At 40.6% G+C, this 19104-nt stretch overlaps 1 protein-coding gene across 2 annotated transcripts in view; it reads right to left on the minus strand.

The window, feature by feature from the left end:
* Window positions 1-19104, minus strand: part of PDE3B (phosphodiesterase 3B) — a 160402-nt gene that overhangs the window by 10146 nt on the left and 131152 nt on the right. For both annotated transcript variants that reach the window (XM_078148502.1, XM_021005329.2), the window contains exons 12-13: window positions 9370-9569; window positions 4170-4373 (exon numbers count right to left, since the gene is read on the minus strand). In XM_078148502.1, coding sequence (XP_078004628.1) covers window positions 4170-4373; window positions 9370-9569 — 404 coding nt within the window. The remainder of the gene's footprint in view (window positions 1-4169; window positions 4374-9369; window positions 9570-19104) is intronic.

A 19104-nucleotide genomic window follows, 5' to 3' on the forward strand; every position in this document is an offset into this window, starting at 1 on the left:
AGATCTAAATAACTGGAAAATATCAGTTGCCCATGGGTGGGCTGAGCTAACATAATAAAAATGACAATTCTACCTAAATTAATTTACTTATTCAGCACCACACCAAACTACCAAAAATTATTTTACAGAGCTAGAAAAAACAATAACAAAATTCATATGGAAAAACAAAAGGTCTAGAATATCAAGGGAACTAATGAAAGAAATGCAAGGGAAGGTGGCCTAGCTGTTCCAGATCTTAAATTGTATTATAAAGCAACAATCATCAAAACTACTTGGTACTGGCTAAGAAATAGTGGTGGATCAGTGGAACAGCTTAGGTACACAAGACATAGTCGTCAGTGACTATAGTAATCTACTGTTTGATACTCTAGCTTCTGGGGTAAGAACTCACTATTTAACAAAAATTGCTGGGAAAACTGGAAAATAGTACGGCAGAAACTGGGCATAGACCAACATCTTACACTGTATACCAAGATAAAGTCAAAATGGGTATATGACTTAGATATAAAGGCTGATACTACAAGCAAACTAGGAGAGCAAGGAATAGTTTACCTGTCAGATTTATGGAGAATGGAAGAATTTATGACCAAATGAGACAGAGAACATTATGAAATGCAAAATGGACGACTTTGATTACACTAAATTGAAAAGTTTTTGCACACAAAGCCAACGCAACCAAGATTAGAAGGGAAGCAGAATAATGGGAAAGAATTTTTACAACCAGGGTCTCTGATAAGGGCCTCGTTTCTAAAATATATATAGAACTAAGTCTATACAAGTCACTCCCCAACTGATAAATGATCAAAGGATATGAAGAGGCAGTTTTCAGAGGAAGAAATTAAAGCTATCTATAGTCACATGAAAAAATCTAAATCACTATTGATTAGAGAAATGCAAATCAAAATGACTCTCAAGTACCACATCACACCTATCAGATTGGCCAACATGACAAAACAGGACAATGAGAAATGTTGGAGAAGATGTGGGAAAACTGGAACACTAATGCATTGTTGGTGGAGTTGTGAACTAATCCTGGAGAGCAATTTGGAACTATGCCCAAAGGGTTATAAAACTGTGCATACTCTTTGACCCAGCAACAGCACTTCTAGGTCTGTATCCCAAAGAGATCATACAAACACATACAAAAAATATTTATAGCAGCTCTTTTTCGCAATGGCCAAGAACTGGAAATTGAGGGGATGCCCGTCAACTGGGGAATGGCTGAACAAGTTGTGGTATATGAATGTAATGGAATACTATTGTTCTATAAGAAATGATGAACAGGCTGACTTCAGGAAAACCTGGAAAGACTTACATGAACTAATAATGAGTGAGGCGAGCAGAACCAGAGAACACTGTACACAGCAACGTTGTGCAATGATTAACTGATAAATTTAGCTCTTATCAGCCAAAGCAAGGATCTAAGACAACTCCAAAGGACACATGATAGAAAATGCTACCCACATCCAGAAAAAGAGCTACTAAGTCTGAATGCAGATCAAAGCACACTATTTTCTCTCTTTTTTTTTGTTTCTTCTTTCTTGTGGTTTCTCCCATTTGTTCTAATTCTTCTTTACAACATGACTAATGTGAAAATATGTTTAATATGAATGTATATGTAGAGCCTACATCAGACTACACGCTGTCTTGGTGGGAAGGGGAAGAGTGGGAGGGGGAATAATTTAGAACTCAAAATCTTATGGAAGTGAATGATGAAAACTAAAAATAAATTAATTTTAAAAAACAATTATAAGGCAGAATGGGATAGTGGAGAGACCATTTGGTTTGGAGTCTGAGGACTTGGAATTCACTTAAACCTGAGCCAACTAGAGGACTCTGGGCAAGTCATTTCATGTCTAATGGCCTCACAGTCTCCAACTATTTAAAAAAAAGGCATTTGAATACCATATGATTCTAATGACCAAGCCTGGCCCCAGAGATGAAATGAGAAAAGGCATGGCCTCCTTTCCTTGGGCAAAGGTGGGCCCAGGCTGTGGTTGTGGACCACTTCATATATGGTTAATGTCTTGGTTAGTTCTACAGGACTGTTTTTTTTCTTTTTCTTTTTAAAATTTTTATTCCCAGGTGTGGTCCTCTGGGTAGAGAAGGAGGAGAGAGATATTTGGAAATGAATGTGATAAAAAAAAGATGTCAACAGATTTTTGTTAAAAAAGAAAAAGGAAACTAAACTGCTTTGTGTACTATCAGATCACAGAAAAGATTCTGAACTAGAAAGGACCGGCTCTAGTCTAGTGTCCTTTTTTCTGTATATGGAGACTCTGAGAAATGGACTGAGAAAAGACCATTCGTAACTTTGAAGACTAGTTTTAGTTGAACAGTATGGTCAGAAACAATAGTAGAGAGGGTTTCAAAGACAAGACAGGCAAGACGAGACAGCTTTCTCAAGGAATTCGGCCACAAAGGGGAGGAGAGATGTAGGACCACTGCTACAGGGGATGGTCAGATCAAGTGAGGGTTTCAACTACTGAGGACACATGACTGTGTTTCTATGTAGCAGGGAAGGAAACAATACACAGGGAGAGAATGAGGGAAGAGTGGGGTCAATATGCTAGAGAAGACGAGAGAAGAGATGGTCAAAGATGAATTGGCCTAGGCAAGGAGAAAGGTCACCTCTTCATCTGAGACAACCGAGAATGCAAATATAGTGAAGGAAGATGTCTGCATGTTAAGTTGGAGGTGAGGAGAAGCTTTCAGTGAATGGCTTCCATTTTTTCAGTTAATTGTCAGTCATGGTCTTCAGCTGACAGGGTAAGGAGGCTTGAAGAGATATGAGGTTTGGACATCCAGTATGGAGAGTGTGAAGTTACTGATTAGGGAGAAGCAGGAGTGACTCAGGAGATAGAGTGCTAGGCCTGGAGTCAGGAAGATTTGAATTCAAATCTGGCCTTAGACACTTACTATCTAACCCTAGACAAGTCATTTAACCTCTGTTTGCCTCAATCGACTGGAGAAAGAAAAGGCAAACCAATCCAGTATCTTTGCCAAGAAAAAACAATAGCCAGTATTGGCATGCTACGCTCACAAAGAATTAGACATGATTCAATGACTGAACAACAGAATGACTGCCTTGCTAGAATGACAACACAGCTGAGATTTTATGACAAATTTGTAGAGAACCAAGTAAGCACAGTCTAATAATTTCCTCCAGTTCTGTTTAGAAGCATATGAATAACAGCAAAGGAAACAGATCATTGTTAGGATCTGACAAGGCATGATCAGTAATAAAAATTATCATTGAGTCTTATAAAAAATTCCCATAAAAGATTTCTAATTTTCTGCATTACACAGAATACAGACACTAATACATTGTTGGCAGAATTCTGAAATGATCTAACCATTGTGAAAAGCAGTTGGTAATTACACTGAAAGAGCAACTCAACTTCCATACCCTTTGACTCTGAGATCCCACTGCTAGGAGGGATCCTCCCAAGGAGGTCAGGGACAGAAAAAAAAGTCCCATATCCAACACAAGATTCAAAGCAGCAGCTTCTGTGGCAGCAAAGTACTGCAAAAATGCAAATGTTCACTGACTGGGAAATGGCTGAACAAACTAGAATATCTGAATGTGAGAGACTATGACTGTGGCATTAGCAACAATAACAAAGTTTCAGAAAAGCATGAAAAAAATCACAGCCAAAAAACACCTATAAAATGCAAATGAACATTAAGAACTAAAAGGATTGAGCTGAGCTTAGAACCAAGTTAAGAAAATCCTTTGAAGGGCAGCAAGGTGGCGCAGTGGATGGAGCACAGGCCCTGAAGTCAGGAGAACCTGAGTTCAAATCCGGCCTCAGACCAAACACTTGACACTTACTAGCTGTGTGACCCTAGGCAAGTCACTTAACCCCCAACTGCCTTAAAAAAAATCCACTGAAGAGGTGAGGGATAGACTATCGACTAGCTTCTGTACTTTCAGATACATGTGGGGCGGTGTTGCTGAACTACTTTTCAGATCTTTGTTATAAGGGATGGCTCACTGGGAAGCAAAGGGGTATGGACTGCTGTAAAAACGAGAGAGACAGACAGACAACTAAGATGCAGACAGACAACTAAGATGCAGACAGAGGACCTCCTCTCCAGTCCAACTTACTTAAACAAATACAACATATTTCTGCCTCTAAGTTTATGTAGTAACCCATGCAACAAACCTTAGTATTAAAATCAGCAAGGAAATCAAAATGCTTTTTGAGATCTGTAGCCAGAATGGCTTCAATCACTAAGTAACGAAAGTGCTTGAACTCTGGTTGATTAAGGTTACTGAGAAAGTTGAAGTCAGGTCGAGAAAGGAACAGGTTCCAGGCAGCAGCAGCATGATGATTTTCCAGGACAGAGCGGTCATTATACAACACAGCCTAAAATGGAATAAGGAAACATGTAAATGGGTATCAGAGCATATTACATTTTAACAAAGCATTTAAAAGACTTTGAAACCAAGAGAAGATAAATGACAGAATGCTATCATCATTTAGAATCAAATAATCTTAGAGCTAGAAAAGAACTCTGAGGTCACACAGCCTAACCTCATCTTCTGGTTAATTATGGGACTATTACCATGTGGCCTGCTACAGAATACCACCTGCAAAAAGCCCACCTGTTCACTTCTATCTGCATCAAGGATTAATGTTTAGATATGTGTAGAGATTATGCTCGTGAAGATTTTGCAAAAATGGAAATATAAGCATAGAGCTCAGGTGTTACTGGTATTTTCTCAATCACTGGGGGAAGGAAGAAGAGAGTAATAACACAAGTGACTATCCTCCAAGGATCTGACTGGTATCTTCCCCCTTTTTTTGGATCTCTTGAGACTCAATACAATAACATACTCAAAACTGAGTCATCTCTGGCACAGACCCCCTCTGGCTACAAATGGATGAATGTGGATGCCCTTCCCACTGTGTGTAATCGTTAGTGCTTTTTCTGCTTCCTCATGTAGCCCCTGGGGATCGTGAGGTGAGAGCCCAAGTGTGGTGGCTCCACCATCAATAATGTAGCCAAGAGTTGTTTACAGTCATTTTAACAGGTCTTTCCATCTTTCCTTTGTTGTCTTTCCAGTTTCATCCTTAAAAGCTCTCATGAAAATTTAGCTTAACAAGGTCTCTCTCATCTATCCGTTTTCTGCTATACCACCTACTTTTTGTTAAGATGTTCACAACCTTCCACCATCTTCTGAAAAATTTCCTTTGTAGATTTAACAGTGTTTTATTTTTACATTCAAGTTGTTTCTGAATATGCCCCCCTTTCCCCTTTCCCTACCCAGAAACCTTCCCTTATAACAAATATTAAAAAGAAAGCAATTCAAAAAAACGGACCAACACAGAGGCTGGTGGCATAACATTTTATAAACAAATTTAGATCCTAAACCAATAATGTGAACTACCATATCTCTCTACTTGGTATAGAAAGGAAGTGTTTACTGGCTAAGATGGTTTCTAGGCTTTTCTAATTTCCTTGTTATGGTGACTGCTCTGTATTATTTAAACTTCTTTAGAAAACAGTGATACTCTACTGTCAATGTTCTTTTATCCATTTCCCATTCTGGAGGCAAAAAACTGAGTGAGATATACTGCCGGCCATATTCCTTCATTTTTATTTGCCTCCTTGATTTTGATCTGTGCCACATGAGGATCACTATGTAAACAGTTGATATGGATTATAAATGAGTCTCACATTGTAATCAATTGTTTCCCATCTATCAAGATAAAATCAACGTTTTTATGTTATTCAGCATCTCCGGACTCTCTTCTTGAATAAAATATTAATGATAAAAAGGCCTCAGTGTAGTCTAAAAGCCTCTGGCCTCTTTGTTTCTCCAGAGACAACTTTTCCCACATTTCCAAGGTGCCCTTATGCCCACTTCTTCGCACTGAAGTCACTACATATTAAAATATGCATTTAAAATATTAGAATATATGTGAATTGAATCTGGAGGATCTTATTGGGATCTTGCCACAATCTCTCTTGCTCCTCATCCTCTACAACAGATATTTGTCTTTTTACATATCATATATTCTGCCATTTAAAACGGTAGAGCCTCATTAAATGTTACTTGTTTTTCTATTTGTATAAAGTCACTCCATTATTTGCCCATCCAAAGGGAGTCTATGAAACATCTTTCGGTTCAGATCCATATTTTTTTTGTCTCCTGCTTTCAAGTACAGAGAGAATGTCAATACAGGTATGACTCAAATTCTGCAGGGGCATGTCAACTTTTTATGCCACTGCACAAGGATCTCATAGTAAGTTAATATTTATAAACAACTTGATTTCTTCCAACAGAAAATAAGCTCCTTGAGGGCAGGGACCATCTTTGTTTTTGTCTTTATATCCCTATCACCTAGCACAGTGCTTCACCTATAGCAGATACCTAACAATAAATGGTTGGTGAAATGAAGTTTCTGGCCCCTTTTCTGTCCCTCCCTCATCACTGCAGAAGTAGAAGTAGAAGGGGAAAGCCCAGCTCTGAGGGTCATTTTGTATTTGCTTCCTTATAAGGTATAAATACAGGAAGAGCAAGAAACTATATGACTGAAGTGTTAAATATGAAATATTACTCTATGCAGACCATCTGAGCGAATGATCATCATCTCTATAAATATCTGTGACAATAAGAAAAAGCCAACAGTTGTTCCTAAGACCTAGAAACATCAGAGAACACAATATGGCTAACGAGTCTATCCCAGTAAAGATGTCCAAGAATAATCTGGGGTAAATGGATGGGCAAAGAGGGGCATAAAAAAATCACAGGATTTAGAAGGGATTTGATAGAGACTCTCATCCAAAATTCTTATTTTATGGATGAGGAAGCTATTGCCCCAAGAAGGAAAGGGATTTTTTGCCCAAGTTCAAAGAGGTAGCTAAGTAGTAAAGCCAGGGCAAAAGATTTGAACAATATTAGGCCTTTTGGATAAAAGGACCTACTGCAAGGAGGGTTTTTTGGAGGAAAAAAATTCTACCCCATAGGCAACAGAAGATGATACAGGCTATATACATCCTTTCCTTACCTATGATGCTCAACATGAGCACAGGAACTTTAAAATGTGTATGTATATGAATGAACAAGTGTCTTTAGGATGTCTGTAGGCTATTCTCACTGAATCCTCTTATTTACCAGACCTAATAAGCTTTTTATAAGAAATTCTGCATCATCTCATGCATCCTAATTGTTCTTTTCTCTGGTCTAGTAGCACTGTCCAGTTTAGGTCACTGTTAACTGGCTACTCCTTCAGGAACTTTTATACAGCATTAATCCCTGAACTTACAGATACTGTGGCAATCTTGAACAAGATTACTAAAGCTTTTGTGATATTTAGCCCAAAGTTCTAGAAAACTATAAAGTCTGAACAGACAGGTAATGCACAAAAGTTGGACTACTATTATGCTTTCCTAAGGTCAGGTCTTTACTATTTGAAGTATTCTGTATTCCTAAAATAGCTGATAGCCTAATATCCACATGTTCATCTAAAATCATATTCCAAATCCAAATATAAATGACAGATCATCTGTTATTTGGAGAATATCTTTAATTCAGTAGGAAGAGTAATTTGAAATGTGTGTGTGTGTGTGTGTGTGTGTGCGCGCATGCGCGCACGCTGACCAAGCACCTGATCTTATTCAGTGATGAGAGCCTGCCACTACTCCCCCAGCAGTGCACTCCACTAAAAAATTGCTAATGACTCTAACCAGGCTGTCGACCTCTAACAATTGGCTTCTCTCTTCTGCTTGTAGCAAAGCGAATCTTCTCAGTTTGGAGGGCATGCGCGCATGCGAGTGTGTGTGTGTGTGTGTGTTTGCATAATACAATGGAAACAACACTGGTCTTGGGGTCAACTGTACTTACACCATCTCACAGGGCTGTTACAAGGAAAGTCCTTTGTAAATTTGAATGTGCTTTGTAAATGGGAGTTATTATGGACACTCAGGGTATGATGGGGAGGAATCTATCAAAGCAACATTTAATTTAAATCTTCCCTTGTTTCTTCCCCTTCAAAGTCCTTCTCCTCAATAACTCTTCTGAAGCTGCTTTCCAGAATTACTCACACACTGAGGATTTGTCTAGACAGTCCAAGAAATTGTAGCAAAGAGAATAAAGCAGACTGAAAAGGTGGTGCAATGGACAGAGTGCCTGGACTGGGGTCAGGAAAATTCATCTTCCTGAGTTCAAATCCAGCCTCAGACACTCATTAGAGCTGGATGACCCTGGGCAAATTACTCAACCTTGCTTGCCTTAGTTTCCTCATCTGTCAAATGAGCTAGAGAAGGAAAATGGCAAAACACTCTAGTATCTTTGCCAAGAAAATCCCAAATGGGGTCATGAAGAGGCAGACACAACTGAAACAACTGAGCAACAACACAAGAGAGGAAGACAAGAAAAACGGCCAGAGCCCCAGAGCTGAGATTCAAAGGCAGGGAGTAAGAGAAAGGGAAGCTGGGGGGAGGGGGGGCAGTATACTGCTCTTCACCACCTGATAAGGAACCTTTGGCCATAATATGTTCCCCCTTTAACATTAACAAGCACTCTGTGTGTCCCCACACTCACGTGCTTGGCACTTAGAGCAGCCTCTGACAGACTGCAACAATAAAGACTTCTCACATTCAATCATCTCCTTCAGAACTGTGGGAGACATTCTAAGGCAGGTTCAGAAGTCCCACCAAGGGCCAGGTAGCCTGCATCTTGTTCTAAGGTTTCAACAAACAAAATAAAGGTCATCTCCTCGACTGATGTCATTGCCAAGTGGTTCACCTTTGTCACAGTCACAACTAGCCCAGAAACAGCTTTTCTAGAAGACAGATGAATCCTTCCTCCATCCATTTCCTGCTTTTTAAAAATCCAGGCTAAAGTATGATATTTTGGAAGCGGTGAAGCCTCCTTCCCTGACTGGATATGACTCTCTTTGTTCCAGGTACTCTCTGACCCATTATTTCTACTTTAAGGATAACTAACTGATTGAGAACCAGCTCACAGCCCTGAGCTACAGGCCTGGACTTGGCTAATAAAAAAAGACAGAAAGAACAAAAGAGCCGAGTGACTGTAAGAGGAAGACTACGGAGAATCACACTCAGTTTCCAGGTCAAAGACAAAACCATACAGGAACAGCTCCGATGTTTCTTCACAGCAACGTCAGTCTTTCATAAGCCATCCATCTATGTCCACCTGGACAACCAAAGGGGGAGATTTGTAACCATCTCCTTAGGACACACTGATGTATGCCAACACATCAACATCCCTTAAAAATCAATGAAGGGTCCAGTGGAGAAAATGGGTATTTAACTCTGTTATATAATTAGATTAATTTTTTAAAAGTTTCTTAACTATTCCTCTCTAAGTTTTGTGATTAAAAATGTTCCTACCTGAGGATCACTGGTAGCAACCAAAAACGCATTTGTCCGCCCTGGGTGATCATAGTCATGCATAGCAGCTGCCACATAAAGAGCCATCAGTTCCAAGGCAGGAATGTTCAGCGCCACGCAGCCATAGTTTGGATCCGTCATTGGGCAACTTTTGGAGGAAGTGTATGAAATGCGTACGGGAGAAAGTCCACTACTATATTCTGGGAGGGAAAAATAAACAGCAGAAGTAGCTGTCATTTTCAGTTCAAGGCAACAAAGATTTATAAAGTATCTATTACATGAAATGAAGGCTTGGCATTGTCGGACATAGACAGAAATAAGATTCAATCCCTGCCTTCACGTAGACCTTAAGGTCTAGTGTAGACAGCATGACACAGAAACAAATAACTTTACTGGAAAGCAGACTATGTTAAGAGGACCGTAAGCTAAGTGATCTATCAACTCTCGGAATGAAATGTCAATGTGGCCTGGGGAAAGGAAGATTAAAGAAAACTTCACAGAAGAGGCGGAATCTGAACAGGCCCCTGAAGGCCCATCACCATGCTAAGCTTCCTCACATTCAGTATTACTTGCCTTATTTTCCTATAAATAATCTTATAATTCTTTACATGCAATGATTGACACAGATAACTAAAAGTTATCAGCTCTGAAATATACATGATCAACTCTTCTGTTGTTGTTGGACTTAGGACTTCATTGGTATAGGGATCTCCTGGTAAGGATGCTGTCTCTATCACAGCAGAAAGTAACTCCTGCACACTCTGCTAGTATCAGAGAGCTGCCTGGGACACTGAGACATTAAATGTCTTGACCATGGTAATCTTGCCTCCTCAATGTGGGTCTATATCTTATACAGGGTATTCCCAAGAGGCAGATTAACTACTTGCCTTTCAGATTAACCAGGCTAAAGTACAGGGACCCTTTGTTCTGAAATTAAAGAAGCCTCCCCTAATGAGATATGAACTCTCTTTGTCCTAGGTACTCCTTGACTCATTATTTCCATTTTAACTGACTGATTCATAACCAGTTCATAACCCTAAGATACATGCCTGGACTTGGCCTTTAAAAGAGAATTCAAAAGAGATACAGAAACAAAGAGCTGAGTGACTGTGAGAGGAAAACTACAGAGACTCCAGCTCAACTCCCTGAAGTAGAAGCTGGCCTATCTGCAAAGTCTAGACAACCACATAGCCTCAGGAGAAGAGGAACCATGTGGTTACATAGATGATAGTAGCCCAAGGTAGCGTAATGGTGACATGAGAGCAACACAAAAAGAGAGAGCCACGACATGGAGAGACAAACCCAGTTTGCCCTTCATTAGTACTGTGAGTTAGAAGGCACTCCCAAGTGACACTCCACCCTATTTCTTCAGCCCTTTTGCGATGCCAAGGTCATATGACTAACAATATGGAGAATTAGACATTTTCTCTAATTCTTCCAAACTCCCCAAACTCCTCAAAATAAGAATTACGTGCAAGAGGTCTCCACAGGCCAATACACCAAGTCTAACGAAGTAACAACTTGATAAATTAATAGCATAAAATTAACATAAATACCATAAATTAATACCACAGAAGCCTAATCTCTAATTGCTAACTCAGTGTCCCCTCTTCTACCAATCCCCACAAATAGGCAAAGTGGCATAGCCTGTCCCCGTTGATCCCCTCACCAATGATTTTACTCCTGACCATCCAGGGCCCTCTTCCAGTCATCTTGATCTATATCTCACTACTGGACTCAGATGGCTCTGGAGGAGAAAGTGAGGCTGGTGACTTTGCCCAGCCCTCCCCTCACTTAAATCCAGTTCACTTGTATGTCACGGCGCCACCTCCCTGATGTCATGGTCCTCTCTGAGAATGAAGGGCAAACCACAGCAACAATAAGAAGTTGTTGCCACAGTTCCCCACGCTCACCCCCCCCCACTCTGTGGCAATACGCAGTAAAATAGAATTCTGCCACCCAACACCTTCTCCAGTTAATCTCTGCAGGATCTGGAAGCACTGCAAAGTGAAAGTGTGCTCTCCATCTTGGGCTTCAATCATCTTGCTTGGGTGGGGTGGGGCACCAACCCAGATGGAAAGGATACTGATATTCAGTACTCCAATTATGTCCCTCCAGATGTCACTTGGGACAGGAACTGAGGCCAGCGAAAAAGAGACTATGACAGCTTTGAGACCCAGCCCTCAGAGGATCTACCATCAAAGGGGAAGGTGTCAGAAAGTGAATGATAGTGGAACATAGAAAACAAATAGACAGAAATTACCAAAGATCTCAGGAGAAAGAAAACAGTTAAATATCCTGAGTACAAGTATAGAAAACATCAGGGAAACTATTAATAAACAGAAGGAAGAATGGTCACCAGGACATCTAAACAAGTCTAAACATCTCTGAATAAGTATTGTAAGATGAAGGAAACTGATTGAGGCAGAGATTCCCTAGAGAACGCAGAACCACAGTAAGATATTCTGAATGGTTCAAAAAAGAAACACGAGGGCAGAATTTATGGCCTGCATAGCAGAAATAATTGGCAGAACAAAAAAAAGTGAATCCATGGTGGCGAGTCTCCAGCGAAGCAAAAGAAAGAACAACTGCTTGAGAACACAAATACACAGAAAGAACACATATCTCTACAAATGCAAAACATATTGATCTTGAGGACAGACAGGATGTGTAGAGACACTTAGAATCAAAGGCCTTCCAAAAGAATACCACAGCGTAAGGAATACTACCAGAAAACTTCCCAGAACTTCTAAATACAGAAAAGAAAGAGTCAATGAAAAGAATCCACAGACTGCTTCCAGAAAACAAAAACAAAACCCTATGCCACAACCCTAAAAACACACAGTGGTTTAATTTAAATAATTCCAATGACAAACAATAAATTCTTCAATCAGGAGAAAGGCTTTAAAATATTTTTTAAAAAGAAAGAAAAAGAAATCTGAATAATAGAAGGTTTTTTGCACCCACCAAAAACCCCAGAAGGGAATGGAATGTGTCCCAAAGGGAGCTCAAGATATAACCTGAAGTGACATTCCCATTAAACATGAGCCTAATCATTAATGAAAAAAAGATGGATATTCAATTTTTAAAAATTCACTTAAGGCATTCCTAACAACAATCAAAAAAAAACCCTTAGGTGAGCCAATTATCTGCTTTGCATACACCCCAGACAACAGAAACACAAGAAAAGTAAGTGAACATAGTTACCAAAGAAAGTATAAGAAATTAAATAAATTAACCTAGTTGGGGGGGGAGAGAAAAAAGAAAAAGTCACCTATGGACTTAACAATAAAAGCAGAGGGACCATTAAGAGATTTCCAACTGTATACTAGGAGATAAAGATAAAAGTGGAACCTAATTAGAAGTGAGGAACAGGCATGAAAACATGGACTAAATCAATGTTTTTTGTCAGACTTATCTGCAGAGAAGGCCAATAAAAGGGAGCTTTAAAAAAAAGATTGAGGGAAATATAATTAATAATAATAATAAAAAAATAATAAATATAATGTACCCTATTCAAGTCAATGGTAAACAATGAAGGGAAGATAACTTGTGGTCTTTCAGGAAGAAGAAAGGCTACAGGAAAAAGGTGAAATGGCAAAGGGAGGAATTGAAATGAAGACATCTTACTTCTGTGGTGGGAGGGGATCCCCCTGAAGAACAACGCCATGGGGAAAGAGATCTGTTCTGTAACGGGAGATGGGGACCTTACAATGAACATAATCTGTATGAGATTTTTGGTAGAGTTATGAACAGATCTGACTGTCTGGGATATAAGCATGGGATTATGCAAGCAACTAAACTGCCCATATGTCCTTTGACCTAATGATCCCCCTACTGAGCATGTACCTCAAGGACGTTCAAGATAGGGACAAAGATCTCATATGCACCAAAATATTCATAGTAATATTCTTTGTGGTAGCAAAGAACCAGAAACGTACGCTTCAATCTCTGCTAGAGACCAGTGTAGTTCTCGACACAGTTAAGATACTATTTCGTGGTTGAAGTTTCTCTGAAAGGACAGAAGCATTGCCCCATGGTAGAAATTTTACCGTGTCCTTGACTTTGCAGTCCATTTCTGCTCTTTGCCCTCCCCATGATCATTTTTATTCCAATTTGCCATGAAATATCCTCTCTGAGTCCATATCATTCCACCCTTCTGGATAGGTGTCTTACATGTTCTGGTAGGTTATTTGTTTTATGTCTTTCTCAAGGACTTGGATTAAGGTTTAGATGGAATGCACATGCAATATACAGATAAAAGAAGCTGGGAGCTAACACATTAGGTGACACAACTGGAATCCCAAAAGATTTCAATGGGCCGAGATCTAGTAAGATGAAATATAGCAAGGATAAATGTTAAGCCTTGCACTTGGAATTTTTAAAAAGCACAACTAAACCAGAACAGAGTTAAAAAGTCATGGATATACAAGTCACACAAAAAAGGCCCCTCAGACTTCCACTTTCAGGAGCCAAGATGGCGGAGTAAGAGATGAGTCTCTCTTACTTTCCCTTATTAACCCCTGAAAGCCCAGAAAATATCACCCCAGGAAAAACCCTGGAATAGCTGAACCAGAAGAAAGATGGGGGGGCAGCCATCCAGTAGCCCAGGTAGCTTGAGGGATTAACTGGAAAGGCCCCTCTTACTCTGGGGGAAGGGGAGCAGTACAGAACAGGAGGCATCCCAGCAAGCTAGTAGAAGGCCCCACCTCAACATACCAGGAGGAGATCCTGAAGCCCAGATGGTAGAGCAGGCAAACACCAACACCTGGACCTCGAGTGCCTCATTGTGGGCAGGGGAAACTAGTGAAAACCAGCTCAGAAAACCACCAGGTGCTTTGGCATTCTACAGCAACAGGCTCTCCCAATGCCTCAGCAAAACTTAAGTGAAGCAGCACTCCAAGGGGCCCCAGGCAGATAAACACCCTACAACATCCATCTGAAAAGAGATGAAGAAAGCAAAGGGAAGAAAAGGCCTGGGTGAGCAGGAAATCTCCAGGAGCCACACTACCCAATCCTACCCCTAGAGTTCCAGTATCACTGTTTCCAGCCCAATACCGGGTAAGCTGCCAGAATCCTACAGCCTCCAACTGCCAACATTGGAGGCCCCAGCATACAAAGCCATCGACCAGTCCTCAGGCTCCCAACGCAAGAAGCTTGGGTCAGTGCCCTCTGCTCCCCAGCAGGAGAGCCCAATCTCTTTAAAGGCCAGGAAATAAGCAAACACCATGGGCAAAAAGAAACATATGATAGATTCTTATAATGGGAAGAGTGAAGATCAAGGCAGAAATTCTGAAGAGGACAACATTGTCAACAAACCCACATCTGGAACCTCAAAAGGGAATATGAGCTGATCTGAAGCCAAAAAGCCTTCTTAGAAGAGCTCAAGAAGGATTTTAAAAGTCAAATAAGAGACGCAGGAGGAAAAATGAGAAAAGAAATGAGAGGTATGCGAGAGTCAATAGCTTGGAAAAGGAAGGACAAAAATTAACTGTAGAAAACAAGTCCTTAAAAAATACAACTGGCCAACTGGAAAAAAGTACACTGAAGAAAACAAGTTCCCATATAGGGAAGGAGGTACAAAATCTAATAGAAGAAAACAATTTAGAAAAGGCTCCTCAGAATTTTAGTGGTCCACAAGTTCAACATGGCAACCAAAGAAGCTAGAGGGCTCTTAGTTTTTTAATATAGTGTCTAGAATGGGAGAAGATACAATCATTCCACCTTCTCCCCAAATCCAACCACAATTCACAGGGCCAAATTTTAGGAAGAACAATGATAAGCTAGAACTCATTCAACCAACCAATAAAGATTTATTAAGCACCTACTAAGTGCCAGGCACTGTGCTAAGCATTAGAGACACAGAAAGAGACAAAAAAACCAGTCCCTGACCTCAAAGACCTTACATTTTAATGGGTGAGATGACATGCAAACAAATGTGTACAAACAAGGCACGATTTTGTTGTCGTTGTTCAGTTGTTTCAATTGTGTCCTACTCTTTGTGACCCAATTTTGAGTTTTCTTGGCAAAGATACTGGACTGGTTTGCCATTTCCTCCTCCAGATACACATGATAAATAGGAAGTAATTACAGAGGGAAGGCACTAGAATTAAGAGGGGTTGGGAAAGGCTTCCTGTAGAAGATGGGATTTTAGTTGGAACTTAAAGCCAGTGGACAGAGATAAAGAAGGAGAGCCAAAAGACAGAACGTCTTATTCGTGGAAGTACAAGAAGGTCAGTGCCACTGGATCAAAAAATACATGGCAGAGAGTAAGGTGTAAGAAGATTAGAAAGGTGGGAGCAGCTAAATTATGGAGGGCTTTGAATACCAAACAGGATTTTGTATTTGATCCTGGAGCAATAGGGAGTCACTGGAGTTTACTGAATAAGACTTCCACTTTAGGAAAATCACTTTAGTGGCTAAACGGAAGATGAATTGGAGCAGGGAGAGACAGACCAATCAGTAAGCTATTGCTTCACTCCAGACATGAGGTGATGAGGACCTGCATTAGAATGCAGGCAGTATCAGAGGAGAGAAGGGGGAGTATTTGAGAGATGTTGCAAAGGCGAAATTCTTCTCAACAGATTGGAATGGAGGAGAGAGGGAAGTGACAGTGAAGAGTTGATGATGACTCCTAGGATGTGAGTTTGAGGGACTGGGAGGATAATATTGCCCGCTATAGTGTCAAGACGTTAGGAGACACTGTTTTCCAGGGCGAAGGCCCAGCAAGCAAGCTGTACCCTAAGCTTGGCATAACAACAATCCTTTGCGCTCACCCTCCAGATGATCTCATCCTCTGGCAAATGCTTCATCAGATTTACGATTTTATGATATGTGTGATGATTTGGATTTGTTGGAGTTTCCCAATTTCCCAGGCACCTGAGAGCTGGCTCTGCAGTGGAAAGTGACTAATCACGTCTCCTGACGCTCTGAACAACAGGAATGTTTGTAGGTAGTAAGGAATGAGCCAACAGACAGGGAGAGATCGAAAATAAGTGACAGAGTGGAGACGACAAAAGGGGCAATCTGTTGAAGGAGATGGGATGGAATGGATTCAGTTCTGTGGGTGAAGGGGTGGGCCTTTAAGAATAAGGCCGCCTCTTCATGTGAAACGGCTGAAAGAGGAGATAGTGGCATAAGGCATATGAGTTATATGATATTATCAACTGGGGAAAAGAGGTGAATGACCTCAATTTTTCTGTAAAACATGAGGCAAGTTGAGAGAATGAGGAAGAGGGAGTCATGAGAGGTTTGAGGAGGGATGAAAAGATTTGGAAGAGTCTGTGTGGAGAGTAGGATAGTGAGTTGATAAGACAGGTATAGAAGAATTGCCTAGCAGAAGGGAGGACCCAGTAGAGGTTACGTAACATAAATCTGTAGTGGACCCATTCAGAACAGTTACATGACTTTCTCCACCTTCATTCAGTAACACGTGTAGAAGCAAAGGTAGTGAATGGTGGGAGTGAACCAAGGCTGCAACTTTGCATGGCCTAATCAGCAAAATGATAAAGGAGCTAGGAATTCAAGAGAGAACAATACAGAATTGAACTGATTCACCAAGGAGTCAAGATTGGAAGAGTGGCAGCTAGCGCAGGGCAGATACCCTGGGAAAGAACTGAGCAGTCCAGATGGAGGTCATGGTGCAGATGAAGAGTAGGGTTATATAACTGAGGTAGAGGGAGAGGTGAAAAGCCAATAGATTATGGTCAGGTAAAGGTATTCTAGAATTTTTTGAACATGAAGGTGGTATGTTTGTAGGGGATGGCAAGGTCAAGAGTATGAAGGATCATCTCCGTATGTGGCTGAGGTGGGGTGAAGGAGCAGTTCAAGGGAGGTGACTGAGGAACTGAGTAGGTAGGGTATTTGAGGGAAAGTCAATATGTATGTTCAAAGTTCCCTATTAAGTCAGCAGTTGAGGAAAATTGTGAGACACATATCCAATTCATTGAGAAAGGAAGGGGAGTGGTTCGGAGGTCTGAAGGTAATAGCTACCAAGATTTTGATTGGGTAGTAGATATGAACAGCATGGACCTCAAAGGAGGAAAGATTACTGAGTGATAAAGGAAAGAGCAGAACCTGGAAATGGCAATGAGGAGTAGAGTATTCCAACTCCCCTGCCTTGACCAATAAGCCGAGGAAAATGAGTGCAGGTATAGCCAGTACTGGAAAGGATATTCAGAAAGGCTATGTCATTGAGGGGGAGTCAGATTTCAGTAATAGCTAGTAGATGAAAGAAGTGGGAGAGGAAAAGATTTAGGGTGAAAGGACCTTTTTATGGAACAGGCATTCCAGAGGGCACAGTGGAATGGCTGGAGGATGTTTGGTTGAAACTTTAGAATGAAAAGGTTGAGGGGGATGGGAATAAGGAATCAGGAGATGGGAGTGGGTATGGGGAATATGAAGGGTATGACCAAATTTGGGAATGTTTATTATTGAGTGGAGGGCAGCACTCCTCATCCCAGAAGAGGTTGGAGTTCAGGCAGGAGGCAAGCAAAGCATGAGACTAGAGGGACATAGTTACACAGTCATGTAGGAGGCTCTGCTTCACTACTCCTCTTCCCTCCAAAGGCTAGAGATTAGGCAGGAAAGGGCACGACAGGAGATGGAAGTCAAACTTGCATTGCAGAAAAAAGAAGTCTGGTTCCCCACCACCTTTCCTCAAGGGACAGGTACAGTAGGAGATGGAAGGCCTGAAGTCAAAGGGAAGGTTGCTCCTCTTTACACCAGAGGTTCTTCGATTCTCAGCTGGGAGATCAGGCTGGCAGCAGAACATGGAGGCTGCCTGATGTTGGCACATATGGAAGTCACTGCCTTGGAGCAGATGGGAGATACTCTGTCTGGCCCTTTTCACTTTCCCTCTGGGGGACATGCTGGAGCCAGCAGGAGAAGCTATAAGGGCCTCAGTCAGAGGAAGGCTTGGCTCCTCTTCTCATTCAGAGAATGGAAAAGGGGTACATCACAGCAGGATGGGCTGAAGGAACCAGAAGCATTAAGCCCAGAGAAGAAACTACTTAGGAAGGAGAACATGATCACCATCTCCAAGGACCTCAAATGCTGGCATGTGAAAGAGTTTAACAACCAGTTTTTAACAGCTCTAGAGGCAGAAATAGGAACACTGGGTAGAAGATACAGAGATAGATCTTGGCTTGATATAAGGACCCAATGCTCTACTCACTAATCCACCAGCTGCCTACTGGAGTGTTTGACTATAATACACAAATAAACATGTCCATTTATGCATTTTATTATAAAGAAAAAGCCAGTGTTTTAATAATTTCAAATATAAACAAGTAATACAACTTCTTTCCACTACACCATTAGTTTGCCTCTAAAGGTTTAATACTACAAGAATCATTTTGCTCAAATGATAGATGAACTATAATTGTTTATGTTCTATACTTGTTTACGATTAAAATTTACCATGACACTTAAAAACATCAATTTTTTAGCTGCAGCAAATCCTCAGCTTGTGAGCACTGGGATTGTGCATACTGGAATTATTTTTAATGCCTCTAAAACATGAGAAAAATTAGACATTATTTTAAAAGGCCAAATATATTTATAATTAAGAATATGATTAGGTATTCAATATTTTTAATCAGAAAAAATAAATTATCAAATATAGAACCAAAAATGAACATTTAGATTTTTTTGTAAATATGTACTCTATTTAGAGTAGAAAATCTGAACATGTACATTTCAATACCGAAAATGTAATAGTTTAATGCTTTATTT

This window comes from Phascolarctos cinereus, unplaced genomic scaffold, assembly GCF_003287225.1.
Source record: "Phascolarctos cinereus isolate Bilbo 61053 unplaced genomic scaffold, phaCin_HiC Scaffold_9;HRSCAF=440, whole genome shotgun sequence".
Taxonomy (NCBI): domain Eukaryota; kingdom Metazoa; phylum Chordata; class Mammalia; order Diprotodontia; family Phascolarctidae; genus Phascolarctos; species Phascolarctos cinereus.